Source organism: Mycteria americana, chromosome 1, assembly GCF_035582795.1.
Source record: "Mycteria americana isolate JAX WOST 10 ecotype Jacksonville Zoo and Gardens chromosome 1, USCA_MyAme_1.0, whole genome shotgun sequence".
Taxonomy (NCBI): Eukaryota; Metazoa; Chordata; class Aves; order Ciconiiformes; family Ciconiidae; genus Mycteria; species Mycteria americana.
Window position 1 is genome coordinate 84,201,214 of NC_134365.1, and position 27,609 is coordinate 84,228,822.

The following is a 27,609-nucleotide window of genomic DNA, read 5'->3' on the forward strand; positions in this document are numbered from 1 at the left end:
CTGGAGGTAGTCCCTTCTTTCTCTCAAGCATAGCAAGTTTTACAATGGTACTCAGTTCGTCACTGTCCTGCTTCTGATGACTGTTGTGGCTGGTCTCCGAGTGCTGCTCCTTGTGATGTGTGCTTGCTTTGTTCCACTTGCTTCTAAACGTTGGGGTAAGATTATGACTTAGTGTTTAAATGCTATTATAGCATAAAGTCAAGCCCTTGAACTTACACAACCAGAAATAAGGTTGTTTGTACTTGTGCATAATAATATATTCTTCTAATTCTATGGTCCCATGGGACCACAGTTCTGTGGTTGCTGCTGATTTCTACCACATCCAGTATATGGTATGAAGTGATGGCTTTATTTTTATGCAGCACTGATTGTCTGTCCTGATACCTCAATGAGGCAAAGATACAAGAAGAGGATAGACAGCTCTTTATGCTTCTGACTTGGTGTGAATACCAGGGAACAGCACTGCATTTTTTGGATACAGTACAGGCAAGAAACAAGAGTAAATGTGGCATGCAAGACTAATGCTCAAAATACTACACAAGCATAAATTAAACTTTCCTCTAATAAGGGGAAAATGAGGTACAGATCAAATGAATTGATCAACTTTTAAGCTCACAGAAATAAGAGAACTGGGTTAGAACACGTAAACTTAGTCATAATTTCCTCCTTTAAATTATATCCCCTCTCCATAATCACCTTCTGTGGCTTCACTCATCTCTTGTACAATGGGAAAAGTTATAAAATAACAACTTTCAGCTGTGCTTCATTAACTTAGATTCTGCTATCCAGAGTGAGTGTCCTGGTTTAACCTGGCAGGCAGCTAAGCACCACACAGCCGTTCACTCACTCCCCCTGCACTGGGATGGGGGAGAATCGGGAAAAAGGTAAAACTCATGCGTTGAGATAAAGACAATTTAATAGGGCAGAAAAGGAAGGGAAAATAATAACAATGACAAAAGAACGTACAAAACGAGTGATGCGCACTGCAATTGCTCACCACCCGCTGACCGATGCCCAGCCAGTTCCGGAGCAGCAGCTGCCCCTGCCCGGCCAACTCCCCAGTTTTTTGTTTAGCATGACGTCATATGGCATGGAATCAGCATGGAACTGACTTTGGTCAGCTGGGGTCAGCTGTCCCAGCCGTGTCCCCTCCCAGCTTCTTGTGCACCTCCAGCCTACTCGCTGGCAGGGCAGTATGAGAAGCTGAAAAGTCCTTGACTCTGTGTAAGCACTGCTCAGCAAACTAAACCATCAGTGTGTTATCAACATTGTTCTCATACTAAATCCAAAACACGGCACTATACCAGCTACTAGGAAGAAAATTAACTCTATCCCAGCTGAAACCAGGACAGAAGGAAACCATTGCAGAAGGAAAGACCTCAGATGCGATTCTTACCTCTCCAGGCAGTGACATCTACTAACAGTGAAATTTCTGGAATTACAACAGGGTAAAAGCAGTCTGGTCAGGATGAGGTCTGTAAATCTGTTTTTCAGCTATCTGCATTCTTCTGTTTGTCATCAGCCACCATGTAAGCAAATGGACACAGATCATATAGCTGAAGACAACAGGCTGAAGGTCAGTTAGCTATGTCCCTTGACAAATTGAGACTCTCCACATTTTTTTTTCTTGTAATAACCTCAGTTCAGATTCTGTAAAGGGCACCTGCGGTTTATACTGGTCACCATGAGCAGGTTAAAAAAGGTAAACAATAGCATTCGTTCCTCGTTTCTCTTAATGGCAAGAACAATTTATTCAATACAAGCTACACGTACAATTTTACACAACATTTTCAAGGCATTAAATACTGTCATCCTTCCAAGGAATGCCGCACTGCATATACAAATAGAAAGCCTCATGCCTATTGAGTCATTTTCCTCTTAATCTCAAATAGCTTCTCATGATCCAAACAGGATTTCTCACGTGGCTTTACTCCATAAATTGCAGTCTGTATGCTACTGTTCTGTACAGTTGCCAGGTACAGATCAAACAGAAAGTACAGTTTAGGTCATCCCACCTCTATATTCTGTTTTTCTACAAAGACAGCTAAAAATCTGCTGTTAGCACTACTTCCTTGGGAATAGATATGAAAAATGGGAATAATAGATATTGTATGAAGAGTCCTTTAGACAAAGATTCAGTTGGGCAGGCCAATTCAGCATTTACAAGGACCAGGCTTCAGTATAATTTTAAGCAGAACTGATGTTCTCCTGTGCCATTCCTACCGCTTTGATTTTCCAAAACCCCACCACTAGAGCTTGTTTGTTCTTTTTAGTATCAAAGACCAATGCTGGAAAGTTCATATGTGATCCACTGAGGACTGAAAACACACTGGTTCAAAAAATGAAAGGCAAAAAGCTTAATTATTTTCTTAGAAATTACTGGCAGTTTTACAGAAGTGGTACTAAATTAAATGGTGTCTTCATGTTTTGGTAAAACAACAGGAGAATTCAGGCATAATTTTTATTAAGAAAGAGTCTAAAAGTATAAGCAAGACGGTAAGAATAAGGTAAGGAAGAATTTTTGGTGTTCCACTGGTTACTTATTGGCAGATGTACTGACTGAAGAAAAAAGAAAAAAGAAAAAAAAAATCACAGACCTTTTTCACAACACAGATAAGTCTCACCACTTACCAAAAGGAATACTTCTGCTACCACACCTTTCACAAACAGAAGAGTGGTTAGGGCACTTGCTTTTCTGGGATCAGGGTTTGATTTCAGCTTAAGGCCAGCAATGTAAAATGAGCTCTAACAGGATTAATCCAGCTCCTTCTAGATAAATTTACATCCTTCTTTTCTAGAACACCAAATTAGGTCACATTACTTGCATGATTCTTCTTTAGAGAAGTTGCTGGCAGAGGAAAAGAAAGCACTGGACAGTTCAGCAATAGTTGTTTGCTGGGTCACTTACATGCCTTCTGCACAGCATGCAAGACTCATTAAAAATACTAAGCTAAGAGTTCGTTAATTACATGGCAACTTTATAAATGTCATGAACTGATTAATATTCCTTTGATTCTCTGTGAGAATTTTAAATTATGCAGTTTCCCCAGGACAGAGCTTTGCAATCTTCACATTTATCAAACTAAATAATAATAATATTTAAAAAAAAAATCACACTGAAAATAGAAAATAATTTGATTTTTAGTTGGCTTCCAGGATCTCCAGTTTTCAAGTGCAGAATTTCAGCAATACATAGAAAGAGATTTCAGATTCAAAGCCAGCTCTGCCAAGATCCCTGTGCTTCCTACATAACAGAACTGTGGACTTCAGAAAGCTGCCTGGGACCTTCACCACCCCAGCCACTTTGCTGTGAGCCTGACTCTTGTGGCAACCCCAAGAATCCCAGTTTCAGACAGGACTTTCCCTGTGGCCAGTCTCTGCATTGAAGGATTGCTTCCAGCCGCCTGGGTCCACAGCTGAGTTCAAAAAGCTTGACGGTCCAAGATGGGGGAAAAGCAGTTCCCAACCTCCCCTTTGCCCCCCATCATGGGGAGGCAGGGGGCTGTGGACTTTTTTTCTTTTTTTTTTTTTTTTTTGACTGAATTCAAGTTTGTCCCAAGAAATTTTGTAGCTGCCTCTTGAGCTGTCTCCCTTGCATTTCTGATTGTTTAGTCATAAAACATTAATAATTAATAAGCAGCAAAATATACCTGTACAACAGCGTCCAGAACACAGCTCCTATTAAGTTTTTCATGTCACAGACTTGTCAATGTGAAATCTTGAAATAAAGCAAAAAGTTAACATACTAAAAAAAAAAAAAATTAAAAATTCTAATGATTGTCACAGGTATGTTATTTTGATTTTTTTTTTAAAGCACTTCTGTGATTTACAAAATGCAGCAGGTTAAATGCTTGTTTTGTGTCTTTCATTTTGTAACAGTAAAATGGTAAAATGAGGCAGTAATACATTTTATTTTGTGGTCACTGTGGTCACCTGGAAAGACAACTGTGAATAATTACACTGAAGTTATTCTAAGGAGACATCTGACATTGTTATTTTTTTTTTAATATCACTGAGCAAATTCAGAAAATGTTTTTAAAACTCAACAACCTGAAGCCCACCCAGAAGATCCTATTCCTACCATAAGCTCTTATTCCTACTACTTAGGTATGAGAATCACTTATATTTCTGTGGTTTACATAAAATAAGTTACATTGAATGTCTTTCTGATAAAGGTGAGGAATTCAACATTAATACTCTGCTGAAACAGAAAGCAAGAGGCAAAAATCAACTGCTAACACCCAAGTACAGACAGCATTTATCTTTTATTATGACATCATTCTTGAAATTGCAACAAATACCACTTCAGGGTCATCGATCCTCAGAAAAGAGACATTCAATTCCAGAATCTCTGTAATTTCATCCTATATCAACAGGATGCGTCTCACTGCTGCACAAAATTCAGTGCTTAGAGGTCAGAGTCAACGTAGAGGATACTCTGAAGATTTGCGGAAGCATGTTACTCAGTTGGTAAAACATTTCCTCAGAGATTGTCTGGAAAGAAATAATGAAAAAAATACACAGTAAGCCTTGGCTTTTTGCTGTAGTTTGGAAGAATTAAGTCTCTCTCAACTTTGTTTCTTGACATTCAAGAGAATTGCTGTTTTTCAGAAGACCACAAAGATAATTTTCAAACTATGTGTTACAATTCTATTTAATTCAATGAAAAGGAAAAGATTGACCTAAAAAACCTGTGTGTATATTTATGTGACATACCTGTTTCCAGTAGATTTCTTGTTTCAGTAATTATTTCCGCCTAGCATAAGCAGGATGGTGCTATTTGTTATCTACAGGACTCCTGCTCTCTGAATTCCAGAATTAGATTCAACTTCACTACTTAGTTTATTCTTGGCTTCCTCCTTACTGAGCTGTTTACTACCTTGTCAAGAAATACATGTTATTTCTTTGCTAATATAACTCTGATTTTTCTATTACTTCCAGTACCGCTTTTCAGAACAAATAAAACTTAGTGCTGGCCACCTTTGGAAAACTTCCTGTTTCTGAAGATCAGCTAGAACTCCAAATTAAATCATTTCAGAATCTTAATTACAATTAACTTCAAATACCTAGAGTCATTAACAACTTTGTGGAAGCATGACTGAACTCAGTGCATATTGTTAGACAGTATGACTAATAAACGCCTAAACTTATGTAATGCAAGGTTAGCCCATCTCTTCAGAGTAAATAACAGCAAAAAAGTATCTTTCTCAAAGGTGATGTATTCACCGTTTGTAAAGGTGAACTTCCCAGTTTGAAATTTTGGCGTCCTCAGAAGGTACTACAGGATATCCAAAAATACAAACCCCTCTTATTCCTGTTTCATAGGCAAGGGACCAAAACCACAGTGATTAATTTAAGGTCACACAAAAAGAGCAGGGCATAGCAAAGAAATCAAAACTAGGTCTGCTGACATTTAACTTCTCGTTCCAACAGTCTCCTACATTAGATATGAACTTGGTTTAACCTACCTGTGGTACCAAGAATTGTACAGTCCGAGAAATTCCTCCATCCCACGAGGCCATTTCCATCATGAAACCTAAAAAACAGCATTCATACTATATGCATTACCTATGCAATCTTCCCCATCAATTACACCATTATCAAGCAGTGAGGGAGTTTTCACATACAATTAGGATTTTAACTTCCTTAACTAGGCATGTCATTAATCGCATTTAAATCAGACTTGGCCAATCTCCTGACTGAAATCTGCTTTAACTGGAAAATCTAATGAGGAGTTATGGAGAAAATCAATATACCCTTGAAGAGCAGAATAACCAGTCTTACTGTACAGCAGAGTGCTAGCCAGCAGAAGCGAGAGGTTTCTCCAAATATGCATGTTATGAGTTCTTTCAATGGCTTGCTTTCATTGAGAAACAGCTCTTTCCTTTAGCTGTGATGTGATCGCAACCATGTGAATGAGTACAAGCCTGTTGCCAAAAGTACACTGACAATCCGGCAGCAACAGAAACTGCCTGGCCTCACCTATACGGAAAAAGCTCAACACTCCTTTATTGCTCAAGTTACAGTATGCCATTTTTATGTGGACCTTGTAGTTCATTTCCTTGCAAATGAACTACAAGGTCCATAGGAACACACTTGTGGCAAATAAAGATACTCAGAAAAATACTTGTTTAATGAAAGTTGCTATGTGGATGATATTCCATTGTGAATTACTAAAGGTCACAATAGGAAGAGGTTCCTTGAGTAGGTGGTAGAAAGAAAATTAACACTACTAACATTTTAAATACTCTAAATGACTGGTTCAAGTATAAGTGCAACACACAAGAATGCAGTAAATAATACCACTTGGAAAGACAGAAAACCAAGTTTAGTCATGAGGACTTTCCAGCAAAGAGATGAATAAACTAGTACTGGAAAAATGTGGGGAGTCCTTACTGTTTGAGGCAATCAAAATACAAAAGACACTGGAAATTGTACTGTAGAGAACCACCAGCTCTTGCCCTCCTTCAGAGACTGCTCAAAGCAGCAGTAAGTGCTTTTTCTTCTACTGTTTAAGTTGTACAGATACTTTTGAAACATTTTTAGTCTCCATTCTAAGTGTCTGAGACTATTTCCTGGTAGGACAGTTAATAATTGTAAAGAGACAATATAAGTGTATGTTTTAACAAATGATAAATTATTGAAAAACACCTTATTTTGGGAAAATACACAGCCTGAGCTAAGGCTGGATGTCACCAAATGCAACAAAAAAAACCCAGGTGAAGCATTCACTAACATACCTTTGACGCACTTGAACACAAGCTCTGCCCTTTTCAAGCACCATGGAATGGTCATTTCCTAAAAATTAATAAATGAAAAGCCTCAATGCCCAATGGATCTAACCAACAAGAGTAGCAGAGAAGTTATTAAAAATAAGACATTTTTGCCATAGAACCACATTTTCCCATCAGGTATTCAAGCAGCATTACAGGCCATAAAGAGGGATTCAGTTTTCCAGAGTATTCTAGGCAGGTGGTATATACTTTATAGGTGACCATAAAAGCAGTGCAACTACTTATTGGTAGGAGAGCCCAGTGTCAGAACAATCTATAAATTTTTAAGCTGAGATGTTGAATAAAAAAAAATATTGTTGACAATCCTATTAATGTAATTGGAAATGGGTCTATTTAATTCTCATGTGGAGCTTCAGAAAAACATATACTATCCAATGGATAACTGTCAGATTTGTGCTTCAGCTCGGCAAAGATAGGCTCCTGACCACATCTTAACAGCAGTTAACTGATGATTCCTAGCTGTTCTTGATGATTCCGGTTAAGGTTCATTGGCATACCCACTGCCTTCAGTAAAAACCTTCTCTCTAATACTGGAACTGGAAGAAGCCCCTCTCCCCTAAAGATGCATTTATGTTAAGAGTTAAAACAAACAAAATCCATCTTCATCTGATGGAGGAGCTTCAGATAGAAACAAAAGCAAATTCTCACCTAAAGTTAACTACCAAGATGGCATATGAAAACCACACTGATTTAAGATATCTTAAGACACGGCTATGAGCACGGGTCTAAATAATTTAAGTAACAGTTTAAATGCTTTAGTACATTAAACATTCTTTGGCTGTATGCTACAAAGTGAATTATATCAAGATGAACATTCCTAGTCAGAGACAGAATGACTGTCACTATAAATACTTCTCAGAAAGAAAATAGGTACTATTTGTTCTGATGTACTCTTCAGCATCAAAGTGAGCACTTTCTAGTCTGAATACAGGAAATAGACACGGAAACAAATTTATCATTCTACGTACCTTTTCAAATCTACGCATTACATAATTTTCTATTCAGTAAAGCCAGCCTTTATTTTGCAATGCCAAACACTGTCCAATCTGTCATTTTCAAAGAGCTTAATTTCAGTATTTAAAAAAAGTTATTTGAGATGCAAGGTTAACTAAGAATGCCAACTGATAACACTGAAACAGTGTACTGAATGTGGCTGCTTAACAACCACTGAAAGCCAAAGTTCCTACTTAGGTGGGAGTATCTCCTGCCATCTCCAAAATACATAATACATTAAAAACAGCGTAAGCTAGAAATGACTTTTCAGAAAACTTTCTTTCATGATGTAAATCACTGCATCAATAGATGCTGCTTTTAGAGGATACAACACATTAATCAGACAGAACAATGCTGGACAACTTTTTTTTTTTTTTTCTTTTCTCATTTCTAAGCTTTCTGGAAGAAATACTTGGTGTTTGTTATAATTTATCTGCCTATGTGTGCTTTCTATCACAAGTAATGTAGGCATTTATTCTTAGTTTTGATTACTGTTTTGGCTTAGGTAAAAAACAAGTGTCTAGAAAGAAAGGTCCTGTTGCTCTGAAGGCAACTCATTATTACCTTGCATAATCAATAAAGGGAACTAAGCCTTAAAAGGACTGATCAAAACAGCAGGATATGACACTATTCCTTGGACTATTTCAGAGGAACATACATGTTAAATCTTGTGGGCACTCAAGGAAATAACAGGTTGAATCCAGAATGTCACTGCGTGCAAGCCACGAGACATGAAAATGACACAGTAGTGATTCAATTCTAATCCATCTTTAAAAATCTAAGTTCTCATGATTTTTCCATGTTATCAGGATTTTTCTCTGTATGCGAACTAAGTAACAGTTGTGCAAATGATGAAGGATCAGCTAAGTACCAAATCAAAATACAGTGCAGGGGATAGGGAAAAAAAGAGCAAACACCCCATCTCCTATAGTGAGTTTTGGTTAATAGCACTCAAGCAAGTAAAAAAAACCCCTGGGACTTTTGGTTTTGTTCACTAGCAGAGACCACACCTCACTCCTTTTTAGGATGCAATGATTTGTTTTCAAATTAAGATTTCTTCTGCTTATTTTTAAAAAAAAAAAAAAAAGGAAAAAAACCACCACAAACAAAAAAAACCCCAAAACAGGCCAACTTCACTGATTAGAAAGATATGCTGCAAACCTTTTTATTCAAACAAATTTGTGACAGACTCACTACTTGGGACTGCTGCTTTTATAAAGCTAAAGGCTTGCGCCTTTGCAGAACAATGTCATAACCAGGTAATGAAAACACTAAAGTCCATAAATGTCTTGTGGGACAAAGACTTCAAACCAGATTTCAATGGTTAATTTTAGTAAGTTAAGAATTAGCAAGACATCTACTCAAAGTATATCTGTGCAAAACCTAAACACTGTATGAGCAGCTATACATTTAGAGGCAGAAACTCACATGAGAAATATTTGAGGTTAACACACCCATCAACAATCTCTCTATATACATAAACATTTGTTACACAGCTTATACGCCCTTCATTTCTACTTCTTTTCAAAACATTTTTGTCTTAACTTATGGTAATAGAGACAGCTGCCTGAGATCCTTGAAGCATCACATTTTTCTCAGTGTTGCTGTGTGGACAGCAGCAATGGCTCCTGTGTTGAAACTACCAAGGAAGTGTGCCAGCTCTAGCACTTTTAGCGATGCCATGCTATTAGAACCATGTCATCCCCCACTTTATATATCAGTTTATATTAGATTCAGAACAGTGATCAGACAGTAACTCCTCAGTTGTCCTGAATTTGAACTGGTCTGCTTTTGCCTTTCTCAAGTACCAAACCCAGTTTCTTTCCTTCATTTAACTTAATGATCAGAAGAGAGAAATCTGTTTTTGTTGTTCTCGTCATAAGAAAAACTAAGGAAAAAAGAATTCCTAATTTTTTTTCATAGAAAAAAAATTAGCTTTATATGAAGGTCCAATAATAATGAAATGTAATGGCTTCATTGAGATCAATACACTCATTACTTGTGACGTTATAACCACCACTATTCCACCCATAAAAGAAGAAAACTTTTGGGAAAAGCACAGAGAAAACTCATGATGAATGCCTGTCACAGTGAAGCATGCAAACATCTCTGCAGCTGTGCTCCTGGTTAACCACTTTACAAAAATGTTTTTATGTAGGTGGTAAATGCAGATTCAAAACAGGGGCTGCTGAAGGCACCAAGTTCAGGTTAACTTTCAGAAATCTGTTATTATTCACTTTTCCCCAACAACAAGTTACATATGCGTGTGTTTCAAATTAGGTCAGCCAGCTGCAAAGCACTGTAATAAGCAATGCTGCTAATGCAATTCACACAATGCAGTTTTGGCTAAACATACACTTATCATACAGGTCACTTTCTGCTTACTCTGCAAAGACTGAAAACCTAGTATGAAAGGTAAATTATTTTACCAGGACCTTTTAAGAATCCAGCACTAGTCAAGAGGATAATTCTTCACTTTCACACACTCTCAAAGCACATTGAACACTGGGTCTTGTGATTTATTTGTACTTTAAAATACAGATATGCAAATGAAAGCTAAAACTAACAAGGTTTAAAGAAAAAGAATATAGTCAGATGTCAACTTGATTAAGAAAAAAGATCAATAAATTTATGAAATACAGTAACTGGGTCCCAGGAGTAACCCAGGCTGCTGTCCTGCAAGTTGATTACTTACATTTGTGCCCAAAAAAAGGTCTTGATACCAGAGATGAAAAATTTCAGAAATATCATCATCTGTTCCTAAAAGTCTGCTTCTATGTATGGAAGTATATCCTTTAGAAGCTTCATTATTGGACATTTTTAACTTTTGCATTGCTTGCACTTTCACTATAATAGACCCTGATCTTGCAAAAGAGAGCCAGTTCTACACTGTGTTCCAATCAAATTCTGTTTAAAAAAAAGTCACTGTTAAAGGTAATCCACTGGTGAGCCTTTATCTTGCTATAAGTCAGGCACTTTCAAAGAAGGAAAGGCAGTATTGAAATTTACAAGTGAAAAATCAAAGTGTTATTTAAAAAAACCCCACGACAGACTACAATTATCCATGCAAGGGTATCAGTAATGGCAGCATTATCTTATTTTTCCTATTTCTTTAAGTTTATAGACTTTTCACCTCCTAAGGAGGTGAGACATATGATTGTACTGTCTGTTCACTGGTTCTCTCTCTGCCTCCCCACGCTCTTTTCTTCTCTGCTAGTATCTTGTGAGCCAGATGTGACAGAGGAAAGAGGTTGTCAATGGTATTAAATTACTAAGCACTGTGAAAAGTTACAGTTGAGTAAGAGACAAGCTCTACACATTAGTGTCCCACACACTTCACGTTGATGAAGAGAATACAAAAGCCCAGCACAATAAGTAAGCACACTTGTGTCTACAAAGAGCCTCAGCAATATGCTGCTTCTTGCCCAGCTGGTATGTGGGGAACTTAGAGAGGAAACAGGGAGAGAAATTAAGGATGCAAGTGATTAGGCAGTGAAGGAGGAGGCAGGTCAGAGCAAAGGTGAAATTTGGTTGTTGCTGCGTAGGCCTGAGGTGGTGTTCAGGGATACAAAACTCTAAGCCAAGCTTTGGTAGTTCTGGTGCTCATAAAACTTAGTTTTAAGGTTTTCTAACTAGCAACAAATAAAATTGGGGATCTGGTAACACTATCGCATCAGCAGCTCTGAAGATATAGTTTCTAAGCAAGAGCTGTTGCCAGAAGACTTCCAGGCATGTAGTCCCATCTTTCATTAATACTTGTGCAACTGTGCAATAAGCTGGATCAAGGAAGTGAAGCGTCCAAAATGCAGGGTTGGAATAAGTGATTCAGGTGGCTGAAATGTTTTTAACTGGTTCAGTTCCTTAATTTGGGTCACCATATAGATACGAGTGCCAGCACAATGATGTGGCAGGAGCCAGTGCAATGATGTGGCAGGAGCATGTGACTAGGATAAACTGTCGCATTTGGCTTAAACCAGCATGAAACATACCCTTTGCAAAAATCACTTTTGTTGCATCCTAGAAGATAAAAACAAACCAAATCTTTACATTTACTTACCTCTGACATATCGTGCACCAATAGGAGAGGAATACTAATGGTAGTAATGTCATGTGTGCAGCAAACTTTGAGAATGTTTCTGAGTCCCATGATTGCAGGATCCCGAGCAGTGATGTTACCGGATCTTACATTATCATCCACACAGAGGTGAAAAGCAACATGAATTTCAGAAAGATTTGAATGGCGTGTGATGTAGAATTCTCCTACAGAATAATGTAAACCAAGAAGGCAAGATATCATGGTAGTGATCTGTATTGAAATACAATGTTAGGCAATGTAAGGATACGGTCAGTTAAGACAAAAGGCAAATCCGAACACATACATAGGGAGATAAAAAAGTTAGAAACCAACTGATCTAAAATCTCTTGGAATATCATTGTTTTACATTCATCCTACACTCACTTCCCTGCTTTGATGGGTTTCACTAGCATCATGGACACCTGGTGTAATAAGACATAACAGTGCCAGTACAGGCGGATATGATCTATATATAGCATGAAACAGAAAAACAAACACAGAGGAGCTGTAATACTCAAAATATATAATGTAAGCACTGAATTGCAGACAGATGTGGGAGGCGGAAATACCAAAAATGGATGGGTTAAAATAAAGGACGCAAAAAGTCTGTGGAAAAAGATACGGGGGTTATGTAACAACTGAGATACGTCCTGGAAGACAAAGGTATCCATTGTCATTAGAATTTAAAATAATTCATAGTAATGGGAAGATTAGTTACAGAGTTGTTTTCAAAAAGTTACCAAGACAAGTTGTTGGGGGTATTTTTAGACTTGGTATTCATTTATCAAAGGCAGACAAAGAGTAAGGGGCAGTGAAATGCAGGTCGCCATCTTACCTTTCTGCTGGAGATCAAAAGTCTATACTAGAGTCAACAGAAAAGCAGGTATGCAATACCCTTACTGTTTCAGTCAACAGATAAATATCTTCAAACCTATTTTCACTGGTCTTTTAAGTTAAGATACTACCTTTGTACTGGGACAGCTGCAGAACAGGTATGTACTCCTTTCAGATGACTGCTAAGGAGGTAATAATCCCCAGCAATGACCATCTAAGAGTAGTAATACACAAGCCACTGCAGTAAGATTCACCCAAATTTATCTGTTAAGGACCCAAGTTGATTTATAATCCACGTATACTAACAAGATCCAAGACAATCATAAAAGCAATTTTAAACCGCCCTCTTATTCAACCATGGGTTGTTTGGATTTAACTCCTTCCCCCTCCAACTGTGTATTCATCTTCAAATTCCACAGAAGCTTTCCTTACTAAAAATCACAATATATACAGAAGATACTTCCTCTTTGAGAGGAATGGACTTGTACATTGTCAAAGCTAAAAAATACATTCTAAAGTGCTTTACTGTATCACAACAGTGACATATATATAATTATTTTTTAAAATAAAATTAGTTGCTAGTATTTACTTTTCACCTTTTCCCAAGATGCTCAGAGATCTTTTTTTCACCCTCAAATTCTGAAAATAAATTTTAGGCATAGAGAAGTTAAGTGATTTGCCCCAAGTCACATGATGCAGTGGCAAAGCTGGGAATAGAAACCAGATGTCCTGACACCCAGTTCTCTGCCTTAGCCACAAGAACATCCTTCTCCTCTGATTGAGGTCAACTCGGGTTTAGTTTATAATTTATGTTCTGACTTTAGAGCTAAAATTGTGCATCTATAAAACACAAGAAGAGGGGGAAAATGCAACAGAACTCACCCGGCAAAATATTTGACTGGTTTCGTTCAATATTCTTTAATTTATCTTCATTTCCACTACTTTTGTTTTCTGCATATAAATAAATAGCTCAAATATTAAACATATCATCTATTAATTACACTTTGGCATGAAAGTTTGATGTACTGAAGTAATATCTGGCTTGAATTTTTACCATAAAGTTACCAGAAAGTCCCCCAAAAGCAGAAGGATGGACAGGAAGTGTTTTTGCTGCCTTCAGTAGACACTGAACTGAATCCTATCTCAAATCATTAGCTTTCTTATTTAATCATCCTACAATACCTCTTCATTTGGACAAAAGAAAACACAATATTCTCAAACATAATACTAAACTTTCCAAATTGCCCCCACAACTACGTAGTAGCTTGCTATTGCTTTTTAAATAATGTAACTATTTAAAACAAATTTGTTCCTAGTATTGCAAGAAAAATTGTAAAGATATTTACATAAATCAGCAGTATAAAAACAGCTCTCAGTATTTTCCTCAAGACTACAGCAATAGGCAGGTTCCTAAGAAAACTTGTTTCTCTATGTACTCTTATGAATCTATCCATGTTACTGATGTATTTAAACCACATAAGTAGTTCTCTGCAAGAAAACCAGAGTTTCATGATGTACAAGTACTGCCTTAACACCATGTGGTCAGAAAATTTCACAGCCATTTGTAAATATAACTGCAAAGTAAACCATTCACAAGGACTTGGTCAGCACTAAGAAGTATACACATTTAGTCAATTTATTATTCAGTTTTTAGTGTTCACTTATAAGGAAGGGAACAAGTCATAACTCCTCTTTTGCAATTTTTAAAGCTTTACATTTAGATAGAAATAAAAAAGTTAAGTCAGATAAAGTCGGTGTTGCTACAGGCAGTTTAAACTGCAGAGGAAAGCACAATGGCCCCATACACTTCCCATGCTGTTAAAGTGTGATCAGAACCTAAAGACTTGTTTGTTGTTTTTTTTTGGTAAAGTATGTCTGTTACGGCAGCAAATACATCATGTGAACATGCTGTCTGTGAAGAGAGAATTTCATGCAGACTTCTCACAGTTTATCGATAAAGTAGAACATTCCATTTTATAGATTAGGTAACTGAAGAAGAGTGAAGTTAACTTGCCCATAACCATAAACATTCAGCTGACCACTATTCTATTTCAAGGAAAGTAATTTCGGTTGTCACTGACCATGATGTCTTTTCGACTTACTGCTACGCTGTGCTCTGGCCTTAAGTACAACCTTCTGGACAATTTCAAGCTGTTCTTGAATTCCAGGAAAATGGAAATCCGTGCATTCTTGGCAAACAGTTGCAAAATCTAGGAAAAAAAAAAAAATTAAAATCCACGTCATAATGCTGGGCTTAGTAACATTACATAATTCTGCTCTACTGTTCAAGTAAGGCCAGTTACAAAGGCAACCCCCCCCCCCGAAACCAGACAAAGCCCTGCTGTACTCCTCTTTAAATTCTAAAAAAAAAAAAAATGGCAGAGACAAAACATTTTTTTGAAAGATATTAATTGCTTGGGGGAAAAAAAAACCCACCTTGAGTGCTGTTGCTCAAGGGTGTTTCAAACAAAACCACCCAGGCCAAAAACCCCCAAAATAACATCAATAATATCTGTGCATTAAATGTAATTGTGCTTTAAAAATGATGTCTTATTACTAACAGTCCTTTAATCTGTGATACTTCATTAAAACATACATAATAGATACTTCCAATAGCAACAACAGCATTCCAGTTTGTTTTGAAACATGAGAGCTATTAATGAAATTCATCAATAGTGTATCTGGAAAGCTGGAATTACAGTTCTTTCCTATTAGTTCTCAAAACACAGATCTGAAAGCTAAAGAAAAGTGTCATCAGCTGAAAAGAGCTGCAAGTTCCTTTTTGTGAGAAGCAGGTATTATGTCAGACTTGGAAATATTATACTGATAATTAGGATCATAACACACTGCCTCTGTGACTGGTATTCTAAGCTCCTTATCCTAACGTCCAGCCGTCTCTCGAAGCAAGTCAACCGGAGCCAAAACAAGCTATTAGCAAGGAGCTAGACTATACTAAGCAATTGCTACTTACTTCCCGTTTTGAGGCACCTGCTCTAATCCTCCTTAAAGTTCTTAATGTACTCTGATTGCCTATCTGGAGAGCACCGTATACTCCTGTGAACAGGCTGTGACAGGAACAGGCAGGGTAGAGAGAAAAATCTTAATGTATTTGATCTTTTTACATGAAGTTTCCATCATAAAATCTATTCTCAAAAGGCTTTATTAAATTCTGGTGACCAAAACCAAGGGAAGAAGCAGCTCATATTCCAAAAGATTGTGTCTTCTGTGTGTATCAACATAAAATAAGGTCACAAGACATTTTATTGAAACAAACAAATGAAAAATCTCTTGTATTTAAATTAAAATTAACTTTAATTTCAGTTTATTGTTAGTCTGAGTGTGCTACACCTACTCAAACCCTGAGTCACAGTAGCCCTACAAAGTCGTAATATAAGAGAGTTTGAGCTAGGCAATGCATAAAGTACATAAAGAAACTATTCATCTAGCTTAGAAAAAATAGTCTGAATGAAATGAGCATGTTGAAAGTTCATACATAAGTTCAACTTTCTGTTCAAGGCTGTTTTCTAGAGATGTGTCCAAATCTGATTTCAAAGGTATATTTTGCTAGTTGCCGTTTAGACATTGTAAGAAATACAGAAAACATTGCAGTCGTGGTTTTCCGTCTTGCAAATACCTCACATACATTCTGAATTTTGAGACAAACAGAACCATTTTTGGATAACAGATTTACCAAAGATGCAACATCAAAATGTTGCAACAGAACTAACAAAATACACTAAATGAAGCACACTCTTAAGCTTCCTCAGGATAGAGCTAAACAAACAAGGTCAACCAAGTAAGTTGCAGGACTTCATAGACTGGAGCCCCTCTCCGTTTAGTGCTTGCCGAGTGATTGGTGTTGCTCAAAATGTAAAATGCTTGGATAAGCAGCGTGCTCACATGAAGCTCATTTACTCCAGCTACCTTTGAAAAATTTCATAGAGGTTTCAGGTTGCTTCTAGCCCATCACAAAATAAAGGCTATCAGGTTTGTGTTTTTCTCCAGCTTTAAAACGGAAGCAGAAAATTGTTTCTGTACTTTTGTAACCCAGAAATTTAGATTCACGAGCCACTACCTCTCTATTTAAATGATAGCATCAAGGTATTATTTGAAGGTCTTCTGTATAGCAGTTTTAAGAACCTTTGAACCCCCTAGCATACTTATTTCTTAAAGAGCCTTTTAGGAAGGAGAATTGGCTCTGGCTAGTGCTCTTGCAACAAACAGCTTTAACAGTTTAAGAGCAAAGTCTCCTCTCAAAGGTGTTTATTACTGCTCTTCTGCCAGAAGCTACCACTCTCACCACAGAGTGGATTTGAAGAAACGTGCCCAAACCTCAGTTGCCATATATAGTGGTTTGGGGTCTCAGTACAACCAGACATTCACTGATGGTTTAAAGTAATATATCTGACTAGGTCAGAGGAGCTGAGACACATTCATTTCTGCAACATTTTTAAAAAGAATGGTGGTGCAGACAGCTGTGGAACGCACCCACGGTTAGGTCTGCCAAAGTCCCTTCGGAACTCAAAGACATCAAAATTTATTGAGGACTATATTTTACATATAGTGTTACAGTCCCTTGTTTTCTCCTCTGCTGTGGCTGCAAGATCTAATTAGTGGCTAGAAGATGCAATTTTGTGTTTAACAGTATTAATCAAATGTCCGTCTTCTCTTATCACCTAAGATTTAGTATAAAAACAAATCTTCTCTATTTGTTATTAATTTAAATATTTAAGCGGTAAAAAAAAAAGTAACTGAAAATGAGTACAAGTATGAAATAATATTGTCAGAATTAAGCAACTTGGAAATGATAAACAGCACAAATGCAACTGCAGTTTTTACTGGTACACTTCTCTTTCTTGCTTGCTACAAGCCTGATTCCACAGTTTTCAGAGAATATCAACCACCAAAGTCTATTTTTTTACAGCATGCTAGAATAATGACAAGTAATAGTGGCTCCAGTCAAAAAGACATTTCAAGTGTAAATATTTTGGTATTAATTTTCAAGAGGAAGGTGGGAAAGTCAATAATGTGGTTCAGAGAAAGCCTCAGTGACCAAAACTGGAACAGGAACAAACACGTTTCATTGGTTAACCTTGATACAAAATATCTTCATCATAGTGTCCAGTTACTCAAAAGACATGCACTTAAAATGGCTACTAATCAAGCTTTCCAGGAGTAGGCAAGTAATATTCCTATTGTTCATTTTCAATGGAATTCATACTGCTGCAGATATCTAAAGTACATGGTATTTTTATACATTTACTTATCAATTTAAAATCTTAGCATATTTCGTTTTCATCTTTGCAAATAGGTTTCAGTATGCTAAGCTGACGTTGAAGTTAGAAGCCCCTACTGATAATAAGTCAGTCTAAGGCAGGGAAATCAACATTGAAGTATTTACTCTAGCATGTTCCTTACTCAAACACAAAATCTAGGAACGAGATGAGAGAGACACCAGCATATTAGAGCACAACTCTTCCCCCATCCTTATCCATATTTCTTTTTGCATTTGCTACCCTTTTGCAATACACCATGTCCAAAACATTAGGGTCTCCAGTAAATTTTAGTTTTACAGGGAGTATTTTACAGGGAGTATTTTTTGTTAGAGAAGACAGCAAGTTTTTAAGTGACATTTGTTTTTACTGACACGATATACCCCATTAGAGGACTCACCTCTTTTGATGCCGCTATATGAACTGATACGGTTATCTACCAATAACACCAGGCCACAGAGAGAAGTTGAATAGAGAGACATTGCAGTTTGAAGTCTGTGAAGTTTTACTCCACTTCGATGATTACGCTTATGTTTACAGAAATCCAGCATATCGGCTCTCAGTAATCTCAAGTTATGCATGGTCTTCAACTGAGCTCCTGTACAGAATATAAATGATTTTAATACATACTGTAAAAGAGGAAACTCAGGATTGTTATTAAAATGCAAGGGATCAAATGCTCCTGTAAGTTTTGTGAAAGAGATCTATAAGGAAAATATAATCAGTAATAGTCAAAGAAATTTCTTAACCATATATTCAGCTTTACATACATATCAGCAATTTACAAAATAAGAGTACAAATGCAATATTTTCACATACTGTGACAAAGCAAGGCTTATCTATACCTGAAATAAGCCTTGTTCCCTATTACAAGCCTACGGATGAAATACTAATGCAGTCCAAACAGACAATGTAAGAAGTCTCTATTGCATAAACAAAAAGTAAAAATTTTAAGCATCTCTTTTTCTGTTAATTTATTGTGGGAACTGAATTTAATACCCACATTTTCTTACCAAACATACGAAAAGTTAAAATATAAAATTTTTAACTGCTATGTGTTTTGATGTTAGCGTGCTTTTCTACACTAGTCACCTTGCTAGAGTGGATAAAACCTTGCTTCTAGAATGTTTTTCATTAAGTATATTTCAGGTAGCTAGATACTGTTTGATACAGTTTATACTGCACTGTGCTTCTCTTACATATGTAAAGAACAAATATAAAACAGTTACAAACTGTATATATTATATACATTGACAGTTAAATACTGTAAATAATACATGGCATACAGTATTTATTAGCATCTGTTACGATGTTTGGTTTTGGTGTCAGTTTACTTTACTTACCCAAGTGAATAGTAAAACTTTCTTCTAACAACCTTTGCTCTTCATAAATTCTTCCATTTCCTTCTACAGATTCTCTCAGTTGACTGGGCTGAACCTTAATTTCATCACTAAAATAATGAAAAACATACCAAAAAGTTTATCCTAATTTTTGTTCAAGACCAACAATATTTTGTGAAAGCTACCCAAAATTTTCTCAGCTAGTCTGTGGAAACCAAGAGACTAAACCTATTTGAATGAACTCCACTCAGCTGAGGTTTTACCTTTCTGGCATGCAATACTCCAGGTACATACCAGCAGGAAGAGTAGACTCCACTGTCAGATTTACATTACCTAGCTCATTTGTAAAGCATTTTGAGATGGAAAAATAAATCACAATACCTATTTATAACATAATAAGAAAGGGAAAAAAAAAGAATTCTTCTCAGCCTATTTATAACAGCCAAAACCTTATTTATGAAGTTACCAGATAAAACATTTCTTTTCTTATGAACTTATTAGATAAAACATATTTTTTTCCTCACACAAAATGGGAGGTTAAAAAAAGCCAAATCAAATGCTCCACAGTGTTCAAACTAGGAGGAAATATTTCAGATATCAGTTTTAATTCTTTTCCTAAATTCAACTGTCTGGTAGTAAGTGATATAATAAGTACTGTTTCTGCTACATGAAAGAACATGAACACCTCTCCAATTTGTTTCTGCATTAATGAGAAGTTTCTCTTTGTTTTCAGAGTGTCTAATCTTCAAAGGTGTTTCAAAAGTGTTTTATAAACTTGCAAGCAATTCCACTAATTGCAAATGCCTAGTGATGAGGTAGAACTAAGATATACCGTTAATAAATATATATATACACACACATACAAGCAACTAGATGCATAAAGATATATATGTGCATGTGCGTATATATATGTATCTTTTACGTCTATATATGTGTGCAACACACATTTTTATCTCTCTCTTTAAGCTTCTAGTTGCTCTACTATAGACTTCCTGTGCATTATTTTCAAATGCATTAGGGACCTATAGTTTTCAGGACTCAACACAAGCAGAGAGATCATACTTTCTGCTAGTGTATGTAGGTGCAATGATTCAAATACTATCACTTCATATCTGTTATAAGATTCCAAGATTTTGAAGCCAAAACATCCTCACTTGCTCTCAGAGGTCCTTGCCTCTGGACCCCTAGCAGTCCATTTCTTCTAACTTTCACCTCTAAGCAACTTCACCTTGGTCTTATTTTACAGCAGTAGAAAGCCAGAACATGGGAAGAGGTTCACAGTGGTAAGTATGAATAGCCTTTGTAATTTCACTATCTTTAAAGCCTCATGGAAATAATCAACAAAGCTAACATGAAAATTCTGTGGAAAAATATTTTAGTATTGGGCTTAGAGCTTGAGCAGACTGTCACTACTGCAGTGATGTTTTACCTGGTCACTAGGTTAGAAAGAGGCCAGCTTGCTTATAAGCTATGCAGTCCTAGGACATTCTGGGACTAACCTGAGAACTGCAAAAGACTTCCAAAACATAAATTCACAGACAACAAAATTCTGAGGAAAGTAGTGAGAAATCTAAACATACAGCTTCATCTTCCAATATATTTCCCTTCCTCTCTCTCTTCCCTCATGTTCCATACACTCGGCTTCCTTATCCCAAAAGGAAACACTAAAGAGCAAGTCATGAAGTATTTCATGCATTATAATCCATGTATGTCTCCTCTTATCACTGGCATCAAGTTTGTTCAAAGGTGTTGTGTTTCCCATAAATTTCTTACTGCATCCACCTAAATCTACTCAGACAGGCTCTTCTACTGAAGTGAGGCATGAGAAAGCATCAGGTTTTATTCTTTCTATTTTCATATTAGTAGCAAAGGTGGTGGTTACTAATGAGAAAGAATAAGGATCTCCCCAAGTTACAAATTCTGATTTCCACAGAATTTGTAATTTGTAATTTTCCTCAATCAGAAAGCTTTTCATTCAACTCTCACCACAAGTGTTCACACTAAAAAAATTCCTTTTTTTAAGCTGTCCAGTGATGTATACATAAAACAAAGAAACAAAAAAAGAAAAAAGAAAAAAAGAGGTTTATTAATCCAAAACATGTGATGTTACCATTTGTTACCTTTTATTACCATTTATTAAGCTACAATTATTCTGCAGAACATCCTTAAGTGGCAACAGAAAGCCTTGTGAAATAGTGTTGAAGATAAGACATTGTAAATAAAGGCAAAATAGGAGGAAACCCCATGCAGCTCAAGTTGTAGTTTAGTGCATTACAACACCTTCTGGTACAGAAAGGTTATAACATTACACAATGAAGAAACTCCTAACAGTATAAATATTTAATTATAATGGTTTATCTGCCTTTGATTTGCTTTGATTATCCTATTTAAATGGCTAATTTGAAATAAAGATTATATAAAAGCAAGTCCTTTGAACTATGAGAGATGGAAGTAAGCATCACAGAGGAATTAAGTACCTGATTGAGCTGTTGTTGGGATTCTTTAGGTCCTGATGAAGCTTTATCACCCATTCCTGATATTCCTGCTTCTGGATAGCAGTAGACTGTTTTAATTCATTGGTCCATTTGTTCTCCAAATCCTAACAAGATGACAGTGATAATTTGAGTGTTTTGGGATTTCTTTTTAAGACATTTATTTGCATGACTTATTCTAGTTCACTGAACTTAGTTTACCTGCTGACATTCAAAATGCTGAGCCGCTAATGAATTTACGTCTTGGTCTGTTAGTGATTTCCCTAGCTCCTGCATCACCTTATCCATTTCAACTCCTTGTCTGAAAGAGAAACAAACATAGATTTACAACAAGCAACACTTTCAAAAAACTGGCAGAAGAACACCCATTGTTGTTGATACAGTTACTGATACAATGATCAGCTGTATCAGTCAGCTGGTCAATGCTCATCACAAGCGGAGATACAACTGAACACATAGCTGAAAGTTATGTCATGCAATACTTTGCCCATCTGCTCATTTTGGAATTGGAATTCATACATTTAAAGTCTGCCCTCACAGATATTCAAAAGAAGGCATGACTGTATCTCCAGATACTCTAATATAGCACTTCACTATCCTTATCCTTATAAGAGTTTTTGAAATGGACCTACTCAGTCCCTTGCTTTCCTCCCGCCCCAACAACAGATGATGCAGACAGATAAACACCAGGAAGGAGGCTAAACACACCTATTTTTAATAGTCAGATGAACTTGCAGCTCAAACTACATTCAACAAGGGGACCTGGAGTTAAAGGGCTGCCCTGCTATCATCAGTTCATCTAATACCTCATCCCTCCTTAGTCTTAATCCCTGGCTTCACTTAGTCTTTCACATTCAGCCCTTTCTTCAGCAAGGAATCAACTTACCCTAGCACAGATTTATCAATGAATATCCACAAAACAAATTTTAGTTGAGGGTCAGGGATCCCAAGTCAGCTCCTGTGTAAACAGAACACCTACACTCGTCCGGGATAGTCTCAGCTGCCACTGACATATGGAGTTTCTTGATTATGACAAATAGGTATGATAAATTCCACCGGAGTCAATACACAGCCATATCATGCTAGAGCGCTACAACATTCCTGCTCTTAGGATTAAGTGCTCTTTCTTCCAGATGCATACTTGAGAAGAGTCAATAAGCAGCAAAAAGTTTTGTTAACACATTATTGGCAACATTTATCCCCAAATTAGAGATACACAACATTCAGTCTATAAGAAACTTTACAAACAGGTATGCATTGTATAATGTGAGCTTAAACAAACACAACTCAAGAGGAATATTGCCACTTAGAATGCTAAAACATACCTACATAGAATATTCTGCCATCTCACAAGTTTCCCTAGTACTTAGTATCTATACTATATCTATATTTGTGTACATTCATTTTCCTTGACCTATTTAGTCTTGAAAAGAAAAAGAAAACTCTGCATTCTATGTGTTCCCTCTTGTGGACAAAGCACCCACTTGCAACTATTCAAGCTTATTTGGAAACTCGGGATATTTGGAAACTCTCACATAGACTTTCCTAAATTTCAAATTCAACAGTTTCTGATTTAAAGTTGGTTCAAGTCATTTGCTCATCTTTTCACCCCACGGAACTTCCAATTTTTCATTTAAATTACATCATAACAAACACAAAACATGATCCGTACACATACTTTATTTTCTAGATATCCTAAGCACTTTACGTTGCTATACCACTTACAACATGGATAGAACAATGGAAATCAAACTTTATATTACTTTGATGGCCTTAGCTCTTACTATTTGCAGTGACTGACGAGAATATAAGGTAGCTGACCCTAACAATATAGGCTAAGTATTATATGACTTTAAAGAGGGAAACATAAAACTAAAACAAGGCTTACATAGACAAATACAAGTTGACACCCATTGTCCTATCAGTTGTATACACCCAGTGGCATGCACCCCTATTTAATAAGAAAAAAAAAAAAAAAAAAAAAAGGAGGAATACCTTTCCCGTAGTTTTTTCAATTCCACATCTCTTTCACTTATTAATTCTGAGATACTAACAAAATAATTGTGTTCCAGGTTTAATAGCATTTCAGAAGCTGGAGAATGTATCAGATCATGATAAACATCTGCAAAATCTTCATCCCAGCTGGTTTCTTCAGGTTTTGCATATTCTAACATTGTCTAAAAATTATAAGAGATTTTAAAGTATATGGTACCTTTTAGGACGTATAAGGATCACTCATAATGGTGGGGCAAAACCAACCGGGCACGCACACTATTGCACAACCTTCAACTTACATGGATTATCTTTCCTAATTTGAGCGTTCTGTATTCTGCTTTACCTTTAACATTTTCTCCTTTCCCATATTCTTTTTCTTTCAAAACAACTAACAGCAGAAACATTAAGGTTTTGACTACAGTGAAGAATTACCAATTTTCAGCCATCACCAACTTGGAAAGAACAATAATATTTACAACAATATTTGCAATTGATGAATTTTAGATAGGGCCCAAAACACCAGCTGTGCAAACAAAAATATTTTGCTAGAAAGGATGACTAACCTCTGATGTCATCAGAATTTGATCAACAATACTGATTTAAGAAAAGCCATTTTTATTGAACAAAGACTGGCCCAAAGATGCCAGTTTTTCAAGCTCCTTTATACTGAAACAATCATTCCCAGCAGATTCAGCTGACAAATTGAGATTGTACCATTGAAGTGTAGGTTAGAAATGTCAAGAAATGATCTAATCCTAACCCTTGCACTCAGGCTAACCTATTTATAGAAACCGCTAGCACAGAAGACTGTAAACTCTTTCAATGTTTTATCACATTCCCATGCTCACCCAATACAGATTTTTCCTTCTTAAAGTTTAAGCTCATTTCATTTTGTTGATGTTCATTAAGGCAGATGATTTGCTTCCAATTCTTTATAAAAAGATGTATGTTTTGAAATTTTTCACAACATTCTTCTATATTCCATGATAAGCAAATTCAATTCCTATAAACTTTTCCTCAAATGCTGCAGTTTGTCATTCTGTTTTTCTCTTCGCTAGGACTCCTCCTAGTGAAGGAGGATTCCTTTTGCATTCCTCTATTTGGAAGATCACATGCAAAAATGGACACATTACTCCAGCTAAAGCCTCACCATCGCTAAATAATGTAAAATAGTCACATGAACTCAGAAAATGAGCTGAAAAGCTTCTCCCAACTATACACTTTCTCTTTGGACTCTTCATTGCTATTACTGAGATTTAAGATAGGAGTACCACTTTACTATTTCTTGCTTTGATTCTAATGCACTATAACCCTTACATCTATTTTTGCTTGACTATCACTAGCTATTTACCTCTCAATTTTGTATCTTTTGATACTACTTAATTCAGGAAAAACCTGACTGAGAACTTGTAGGATGAAGACTTAAAGAACACTTTCAGATAAAGAGAAAAAGTTCTAAGAATTGATCAGTAAAAGTGAATTTCAGTGTAATTTCACATCTTCACAGATGTGATTCTGTCTGTACATGCACACACACTCTCACAAAGCAAGTCCTGAATATTAAGTTTTCAGCCTTAATCTTACCTCTTTATAAGCTTTAGCCCAAGTATCTGCCAGCTGGTTTATGTCTACTTTTCCTGATTTCACTGCTTCCAGAGCCATTTCAGCTTCTCTATCATAATCTTTTACAGTTTCCTCTTCTATGAACTTATTAAGAGATTGCTTCAGGTCTATTATAACAAGAAGAGAATGGTCCATCAACAAAACATGTCAGTGGAAGTATCAGTAATCATCTAAGAAACATACAAATAAAGATTTTCTGAAAACCTTTTACTTGGGTACCTTACTTGCTAGTACTGACAGTAATTTTCTTTCATATTTTGCTGTTTTAAAAACAAATTTTTTAAGACTGTTCTAGTAAATACCCTTCTTTTGGTTTCTTAAAGGAGGTTCTAAGACACTTGTGGACATGGATATATGACACTAATGTAAGAAATAAATTCTTACCATTTTCTATAAAGCATGGCAGATTGTGCAGAAGCATTAAACGTCCATGCAGATGACTAATATTCTCTTGCACAGGGAATTTGAGAGGCACGGTAAGCACTAAATGTTGATTTCCAGCATCAAATTTGTACACATAGTCTCTCTCCCTAGTGCAGGTCTTTCCTTTATTGGGCTTCATCTTCTTGAGTTGATTTCCTGCATTAGGAATGAAAATAACAGGAGTTACATTCTTGTAAAATCATAAGTTAAAAATGCTAACTAAAACCATGGCTTTGTTAATACTTAACAGCTTCTGGCAAGAAAACTTAACCCCCCAAATTTTTCATAGATACTCATCTCAGTTTTGACTTCCAAATACATAGGTTGGAACTGAAGCATAAATACCAGTTTCCAAAACACTGAATGCTTCTAAACCGTAATTGAGTGTATCAATATATGAATTTGGGTAATTACTCTTACAAAGTATGGTATAAGCCTCCTGACTTAAAAGCAGAACCAGGACAGAAGGAATCCTCATAAATAGCAAACCTATTAACTGAGACACTGTAACTGCTGCCATACATGTCTTAAAATCTGAAATCCTTCACAGTGCATTAGGATTTTATTTCCTCTTTTCTGAGGCCGGTAAACTTGGGGGGGGGGGGGGGGGGAGGGGGGAGCAGAAGTTAGCCATCATTTTTAGAAAAAGCTTATTTTATCATTTTGTAAACTGCTTTAGGATAATTGTCATTATTTTTAAATAATACCATTAAAAATAAGCCAAAAGAAAAGCAAGAGAACTGTCTACAGGATGAAAATACAGGATGGGAACACATATACCTGTGTCAGTAATTTTTCCCTCCACTAGGGCTTCTCCACTCATTTACATTCCTCTTTTTTGAACATTACCTGCAAAGCTGGACACGTTACTCCAGCTGAAATCTCCCCAGTGCTAAAAACCACGGTTCAAGGAGAAGAAAAGCAGAAAAAGAAAGAAAGAAAAAAGTATATTCTCCACAGCAAAATTGATGGGACCAGTTTATAGTTTGGGTTTGGGTTTTTTTTTTTTTTTTGTGAACAAACCTACATGTTGGAAACGGATTAAACAAATCAGTTACAAATCGCTTCACGATAACGACAAAAATCTCAGGGCAACCAACGCTAAGCCGAGGCGGTCTCCTGGCCCGTCACGGAGAAGGATTTAACCGGCACCACTTAGAAACACAAAACTGACGAACGTCTTCCTGCTACTCCCCGACAAAACAAGGTTCAGTGGGGAGGAAAAGGGCGGGACGAGGTGACGGCCGCTGCCTCTGACCCCAGTGCAGCCGAGCAGCCGGTCTGCCCCAGCAGAGAGGGCCAAACCCCCTTTGCAAAACCGGCGCTGGTGCCCTCAGCTCCACCACAGGCTCTGGGGTGCCAGACCGGTGGCCCACGCCAAGAGAGGCAGCACTAGCTCCCGTTACTGAAACGGCAGAAGCAAAGCTGGCGGTGGGAGGGAAAGACCTGCAGGATCCCGTCTCCCCTTACCCCCCCCCGGGAAGGCTCCAAAACCCCAGGGTAAACACAGCCCCTCAGCTCGGATGGGGCAGCCCCCACAGGGACGGGAGCCGCTTCCCCCGCCGCGAAGGGCAGGAGGGGCATCCTCCTCCCTCTTCGCTCACCTGGGTCCCGGGAGGGCAGGTGAGGGGGCGCGGCGGGCAGCGGCGCCGGGGGGAGCGTCAGCCGCTGAGGAAGGCGGCGACCACGGCTGGTTCCCGCCTCCCCGTTAGAACCTCCGCGTTCGGGGCCGCAGATTCGGCACCCGCCCGCTTCGTGGCGAATGTG

The 27,609-nt window shown here is 37.1% G+C and overlaps 1 protein-coding gene across 3 annotated transcripts; it reads right to left on the reverse strand.

Moving 5' to 3' along the window:
- Positions 1-4,250: 4,250 nt before the first annotated feature.
- Positions 4,251-27,609, reverse strand: FERRY3 (FERRY endosomal RAB5 effector complex subunit 3). Of its 3 annotated transcripts, none has more exons than XM_075508702.1 (14): positions 27,447-27,609; positions 25,804-25,998; positions 25,381-25,526; positions 23,797-23,978; positions 22,003-22,102; positions 21,787-21,908; positions 19,313-19,419; positions 18,370-18,567; positions 14,778-14,906; positions 13,579-13,647; positions 11,845-12,047; positions 6,741-6,798; positions 5,469-5,536; positions 4,251-4,494 (listed from the first exon to the last, which is right to left on the reverse strand). In XM_075508702.1, the coding sequence occupies exons 2-14, from the start codon at positions 25,979-25,981 to the stop codon at positions 4,402-4,404; spliced, it is 1,653 nt and encodes a 550-aa protein (XP_075364817.1). In that variant the 5' UTR covers positions 25,982-25,998; positions 27,447-27,609; the 3' UTR covers positions 4,251-4,401. The 3 variants fall into 3 exon arrangements, 2 of the variants coding, with proteins under 2 accessions (XP_075364817.1, XP_075364808.1); XM_075508693.1 differs by having other exon boundaries at positions 14,799-14,906; positions 27,447-27,578; XR_012776623.1 differs by lacking the exon at positions 6,741-6,798 and having other exon boundaries at positions 4,413-4,494; positions 27,447-27,578.

Excerpts from the sequence above, each read along its gene's own strand:
- FERRY3 (XM_075508702.1), bottom strand. The coding sequence starts at position 25,981 with ATGAAGCCCAATAAAGGAAAGACCTGCACTAGGGAGAGAGACTATGTG. Across the intron at positions 21,909-22,002 it reads AGCATTTTGAATGTCAGCAG|GATTTGGAGAACAAATGGAC; the intron begins GTAAACTAAGTT and ends TCATCTTGTTAG. Across the intron at positions 12,048-13,578 it reads CCAGTCAAATATTTTGCCGG|GAGAATTCTACATCACACGC; the intron begins GTGAGTTCTGTT and ends ATTATTCTGTAG.